Below are 7,117 nucleotides of genomic sequence, written 5' to 3'. Positions count from 1 at the left end.
ACAGCTTCAGTTCAACCATGACCACGACCTCTGCTCTCTCTCTCAAACCCCTTCCAAAAGCAACGGCTCCGCCTTGATTTATGGCTTTTCATCTCACATTCTCCCTATTTCTACTCTCCCTTCTCCCACATCCTCTTTACATTTTCCACTCTCGCTAAATTAACCTCTCATTCATTCTCTTTTACATGCCTTGAAAGCTTCTGCTGACATTTTCAGCCAAAATTTTGGTCCTTTTTGAGAACTTACTATGATTTAGAGCATAACAATGCAGTCGATTGTGTTGATTAACTTCTGGGTTCCTCCCCAATTTCGGGATGGAGTCGATTTTCTAGAGAATTTTTTGTACTTAAAATAGGGATTCAACTGATTGTCGTCTTCTTTTTAGAGTTGCCATCTGTAATTTCAAGCTGTTTTGAGAAGTGGGGTTATTTGGGTTTGTAATTCTCAATGTACAAAATGAAGGAATCTGATCAGAAGTGTAATTACAGTCATGATTGGGAAATGGGGTTTAGATTTTCTGATGAAGAGAAGGTTGATAAGTTGAAGAACTCGATTACTGTTTCGAGGTCGAGAGTGAAGCTATGGATGACGAGGGCAATTACAACAGTGCTTTTGTGGACTTGTTTTGTTCAGCTTATGGCTTTAGGGGAACTATGGCGGCCCAAGCTCTTCATTACTTGGCCTTCTCGTTGTTGCCATTTGGATTCTCCTTTGGCTCTTCAATCTTCCTCTTCTTCTCTTCCTTACAAAGTTTTTCTTCCACCAAAAAGTAAGCTCCAAGCTCTAGTGTCTACTCATTTTTTCATTTTGTGATCAGTTCCTTACCAAATTTTGGTGTCTGTTTTTCACAGGGATTTACAAAAGCAATGGCTATCTCATGGTTTCTTGCAATGGAGGACTCAACCAAATGAGAGCAGCTGTGAGTTGCTTTCTTTCTTGTACCAAATCATAGACACTAAGAACTGTCAATTCTCTGTTTTCTTATTGTTTGCGTGAACTCTGCCATTGTTTGTAGATCTGTGACATGGTTGCCATTGCTAGATACTTGAATCTTACTCTTATTGTTCCAAATTTGGATAAAACTTCCTTTTGGGCTGACCCCAGGTGTGTTTGTGGAAACTACACTCTTTCTCTTATTTCAAATTTACCCTTTAGTTTGATTTGTTATAGCTTCTAAATGTGGATTCTTTCTTATCTTGTTAGTGACTTTGAAGACATTTTCGACGTAGATCATTTCATATTGTCATTGAGAGATCAGGTTCGGATATTGAGAAAGCTTCCGCCAAGGCTTGAACGAAGATTTGAGTCGAGAATGATTTACTCACTGTCACCTATTAGTTGGTCAAACATGTCATATTACCTTAATCAGGTTAGTTCATGTTCATGACGAGAGAATCTTGGAGCTTGTTCTGTTAGACGTCTGTTTTTCAATTTCATTTACTTGACTGATCGATCTTTTGGTCTTGTGCGACTGCAGATTCTTCCATTGGTTCAAAAGTATAAAGTTGTACATTTGAATAAAACTGATGCTCGACTTGCTAATAACGGACTGCCGATTGAGGTTCAGAAGTTGCGGTGTCGGGTAAATTTTAATACCCTGAGATTTACTTCTCCAATTGAGGAGCTGGGAAGAAAGGTTGTTCAAATGCTGAGAGATAAAGGCCCTTTCTTGGTTCTTCATCTTAGATACGAAATGGATATGCTAGCCTTCTCTGGTTGCACCCGCGGTTGCAACAATGATGAAGTCGACGAACTCACGAGAATGAGGTATTGCCTTTTTTGTTCCTTTAGACGGACATTTGTTTTTGAGTACTCTAGATAACCTTCTCTTAATGACTTCTGGATTATCATTGTTTAGATATGCTTATTCATGGTGGAAGGAGAAAGTTATTAATTCTGAACTGAAAAGGAAGGAAGGTTTGTGTCCATTGACTCCCGAAGAAACTTCGCTAGTTCTAAGTGCACTCGGGATCAATCGTAATGTTCAAATATACATTGCTTCTGGAGAAATATATGGTGGAGAAAGAAGGATGGAAACTCTGGCAGCTGCTTTCCCAAATCTGGTCAGTTGATGAAACTAGAAGTTGAATTGTGTAAATTCTGCTTGAATTGAATAGGCCCTTGAAAGTTTATGCTATCTGCTGCAAACACAGGTCAGAAAAGAGACGCTGCTGAAATCGTCGGACTTGAGGTTCTTTCAGAATCATTCGTCGCAGATGGCTGCATTGGATTATCTCGTGTCGTTGGAGAGTGACATTTATGTTCCTACTTATGATGGGAACATGGCGAAAGTTGTTGAAGGACATCGTCGGTAAGCAACAACTGCAATCTAGTAAATTTGTTTGTAAGCATTTCTTGTAACTAGAAGGGCAAAGAACAACCAGTTAGAGTGGAATGATCTCAGGATTCATGTTTGTTCTAATATATTCTTTTGATCTTTCAGATTTTTGGGATTCAAAAAGACCATTCTTCTAGATAGAAAGTTGGTGGTTAGCTTAATAGATCAGTATAGCAACGGATCGTTGGGGTGGGACGAGTTTTCTTCAGCTATGAAGGAAGGTCACTCTGATCGTAATGGGAGCTCAAACAAACGAGTTATGGATCCAGATCGGCCTAAGGAAGAAGATTATTTCTACTCGAATCCACACGAGTGTTTGGAAACATGGGAAGAGCCATTGAGAAGCTCATGATATCATGAAAGTAGACTTTACAACTTGTATAATTGCTGAAGAAGTTTGGAGAGAATTGATATCCTCTCCATGTAGTTTTAGAAAGGAGAGGAGAGGCTTTTGGGTTCATTGACTTGAATTATGAATAAATGAGTTATTAAGAACATAAAAGCCTCTCCTCTTGATGCAACCTTTTAGATTAGCAAAAGTTGTAACAGAGGGAAATAATTGGAGCATCCAAAATTTTTACATTCTTCAACAGTGTCAACTCCAAATTTGATGGGATGACAATTGAAATGTAGAGGCCAAATATCAATGTAGAAATCTATTTTGTTTTTCATAAACAAAGTAATAAATCATTATTACTAATATTTCATTGTTACCTTCATAATATTTATTTGACATATTTGTGACATTTTTATGTCAAACTCCTCAACTTGCAAACATAATGTTTAGATCAAATTTTCCATTCTATTTGATAAAATCACAATCTCCATTACTGTTTTCATTGAGAAAAATGAAAAATAATATAAAGGTATAGGAAAAAAAAATAGCTCCAATACTAACTAAGAAACAAAATCTAGTCCAAGAGACTAATACTTCCAACGAGATAACGATGAAAGTCATAACAACACAGTTGTTCATTGTACTTATTTACTTAGAATATTAAAATTTTACAAGTTTTTCAACCTTGAAATATTGAACGAATAAATAATTGTCTCAAAAAATTAGTTGAAGTATATTTAAACTAATTTGAAGCATAGGAAATATTTTCTTAAAAAATGATGTTACATTTCCAATGGAAGTGGTAAGGCCAAGATTAGGAGGCAAGAATTTCAAATAGACTAATAGAAAGCACTAAAAGAGAAGAAATTGAAACACTCACTTTTAACTTTTAAAATTTTCCTTTTTAGGGGTAAGTGGGAAGATATATAAGAGATATGAAGTGGGTAGCTATCCAATAGTTTTGGCATGATGAGAATAACTCACCAAAATTCCAAAATTCCAACTTCAAAGCATAGAGAATAAAATATGTTGACTTTGTATTATATTCTCATTGGGCATCATATCACCCATATAAGAGTATTTAATGGATGACATTATTGTCAACATTGCCCACTTTGCACTCAATACCCCACAATAAAACTTCATCTTCAATTCCCCATTTAACCCATCTTTCAAAAAAAAGTCCAAGCATTCAATTTTCAAAGAGCTTAGTGATCCAAGAGAGAGCATATAATGGTGATTTTCAAAGGAAAGAGAGGAAGAAAAAAAAAAAAGTTTTGGTTGGGTGATCCAAGGATGCACTTTTCACAAGGCAAGTGTAAATTAAAATTGGTGTCTATAGTAGCAATTATTGTGGGCTGAGTTTGGCCACACCATTACTTTTGTACCACTCAACCACTCACTTCCAAAGAAGAGAGTGTGTGATTATGTGGATATATATGCTTATTTACCTAAAACAGTTCACATATCACAATGATATAGTGGAATAGGTGAAAGTGCATTTCTTCTTACATGCATTCAACCAATGTTTTTACTGTTTCTTTTATGTGTATATACTCTTTTTATCAACACATAACTTTCTAGAGACTAAAAAGTTGAACCTAAAACTTGTTAGACTTTTTTATTATTCTTTTGGTTTGAGTTCAAAAAAAAAAAAAAAGTGACATGATTTTAATCTCTAATCTAAAGAAAGATAGTACATGTCAATTATAATTATATATACACACACTTTGACATCAAAGGAAATTTAAACTAACTAGTGAAAGAAATTAATATTAATCATTTCTTAAGTTGGAGGGTCTAATTTGGCAAAGATAACACAAAAGTACAAATGCAACTACTGTATTATGATTCTTGAATAGTTATCCTAAAAATGTAAATTGGTACATCTCTTCACTATTATATATTTTTTGTCAAAGTGATCTACTCAACGTAAGTAACATGATATTTTCTAGAAGTTAGAGGTTTGATCCCCCATCCACATAGTTATTGTATTGAAAAAGATATATTATATATTTTCTATACTGGATATAACAACCCTCAAGAATAAGGGTAATTGTAATGGGTAACACTTTTAAAGATAATAATTGTATAGAAACATTTCTCTATTCTTTTGTATTATTGTATTATATCTACTAATACTTTGAGCATGATTGCTATATTTATAACTATCCTGAGGATAATAGTGCGTTGGTTTGATTGGTGTATAAAAGAAATGTGTTTATAACTAAAGTCTCATATTTGGTTAAATAAATAAAAGCCTCAGCCATTTAAAAGTATTTATTAAAATATTTCAATTTAAAATAATACTTTATAGAAGTATATCCTTAAAAATATACACCAAACTCCATTTCACTTGTACATAAATAAAAGGCAATTGGAAGTTGCTAATCAATGTATATCAATTAATTTAAAATAATTATGAAATTGATATTGTAAATTTAATTTTAATAGTGACGAAAAATAGTGAAACATAATTCATTATAATTTTTTAAATTAATTAATAAACATTATCATTATAACAAAAAGTGAGTATTTAGTGAAATTTTAAGTTAAAAGATATGGGAAAAATACATTTTTTGTCCATAAGTTTTGAATCTAGTTTCTGTTAGTCCCTAAGTTACAAAATTTGTATTTCTAACCCGATTTTTGACTAAGTACTAATTTCTAGTCTTTAGTTTTAATATTAATTATTTTAAAATAGTTATGAAGTTGAAATTGTAAATTTAATTTTAATACTGATGAAAAAAAAAGTGAAACTTAATTAATTATAATTCTTTTAATCCACTACAAACAGAAAGTGAGTATTTAGTGAAAAATGAGATTAAATAAAATAAGGGGGGGGAAATATATTTTTGGTCTCTAAGTTTTAAATCTAGTTTCTATAGTTTCTAGATTTCAAAATGTTATAATTTTACTTTGAGTTTTTTGTTTTGGTTTGATCCTTAGGTTCAAGGTTCATACTTTTAACCTTATTTTTTTTCACTAAATACTCATGTTCCATCTATAGTGATAATGTCTATTAATTTATTTAAATGGATTAAAAGAATTAATGATTAATCAAATTTCATTATTTTTTTTTATCATTATTAAAATTAAGTTTACAATTTCATTAAATTAATTAATAGACATTAAAATTGTTGACCGAAAATTAATACTTAATAAAGAATCAGAATTAAAAATGCAAATCTCGAAACTTAGGAACTAAATTGAAAATAGATCCCAACTTTAGAGGAAAAAAATATTTTCTCTGATAATTTACTAGTATTTAAGAAACTTTTATAAGTATTTTACACTTTCCTGTATCTATCTATGTGACTTATGTGAGAAAATAGCACCAATACATCCCCTATTTCCATATCAAAGATTGAATTTTTTTTAAAAGTTCATTTTAGAAGGGTTTTTTTTTAAGTTATTATAATAATTATTATTAAGCCTATAATCTTTTTTCCCACCGGGTTTTCCTTAATTTTATTACTTACCTTCTAAATATAATTTTAAGATCCAAAGTAAGTTTCAAAAAACAACAGTTTTAAAAACTTTTTTTTTTCTGTTTTTTTAAATTTGACCAAGAAATAAAAATAAGGAAATTGTAAGGAAAAAACTCAAAACTACGATCAAAACTGTTATTTAGGGGATCAAGATAGACATTTTGAAAGTAAAGATGACAATAAAATAAAACAAATCTCAATATTCAAAGACCAAAAATTAGACTTTAATCAAGTTCAAGAACAAGACCATAACTATAGATTTAAACCATGAGAAAAGTAACTTTATTAGTATAAGTAACCTCCAAGAAAATGTGATATTTCATCATCATATCTAAACAAAACCACATTAACCAATCTCTCTACCTTACACATTCGCTTTCACACCTATTTTTTTTTCTCCTTTTTTTTAATTTGTAAGTCTCCGAACCAACTTACAATAGTCGACGAGACGACCCAACTAATCCTACAACATTAAATCCTAGATAGGTAGTCATCATGAATTGAACCTAAGATCTTTTAACCCTGCACCTTTTTTTTTAAACGGAAACAAAACTTTTCATTGATATAATTGAAAAGAGATTAATGCTTGAATTACAATGGGAAGTAATAAGCAATAGAAACTATAAGATGAAGGGAACAACAGACGCACCCAGATATCTCAACTACGTTGACACACCCATAGCGCCCCATCATATCCCAATCTTGCACTTTCATGTATGAAAGCCATACATAAAAGACCAAAATACTTCTTAAAGAAGTTTAATCTACTCACTTGAAACATATATAATATCATTACAATTTCAAAATAAAACAAGAAGCTGCTCATTTTTGCTAAGTTACCACTCTTTAATCATATTCCAAAACATTATAAAAGCATATTCCACTCTTTTAGTTCATATTCAATCTGAAATAAAAGCATCATGAACTAGAAATGTTCTAACCTCATAACCA

General features: G+C 31.6%; 1 protein-coding gene across 1 annotated transcript; it reads left to right on the top strand.

Moving 5' to 3' along the window:
- On the top strand, nt 1-3,040 carry LOC120071100 (rhamnogalacturonan I rhamnosyltransferase 1-like). Its single transcript, XM_039023156.2, has 8 exons — nt 1-769; nt 852-919; nt 1,016-1,104; nt 1,204-1,369; nt 1,478-1,767; nt 1,859-2,063; nt 2,154-2,311; nt 2,444-3,040. Exons 1-8 carry the CDS (start codon nt 448-450, stop codon nt 2,688-2,690), a joined length of 1,545 nt encoding a protein of 514 aa, XP_038879084.1. The 5' UTR covers nt 1-447; the 3' UTR covers nt 2,691-3,040.
- The last annotated feature ends 4,077 nt before the right edge of the window (nt 3,041-7,117 follow it).

Source organism: Benincasa hispida, chromosome 1 (genome assembly GCF_027475165.1).
Source record: "Benincasa hispida cultivar pf3 chromosome 1, pf3_genome.v1.1, whole genome shotgun sequence".
NCBI classification, from domain to species: Eukaryota; Viridiplantae; Streptophyta; class Magnoliopsida; order Cucurbitales; family Cucurbitaceae; genus Benincasa; species Benincasa hispida.
Note: the sequence above shows the minus strand (reverse complement) of the source record. Positions and strands in the feature narration are given on the sequence as shown.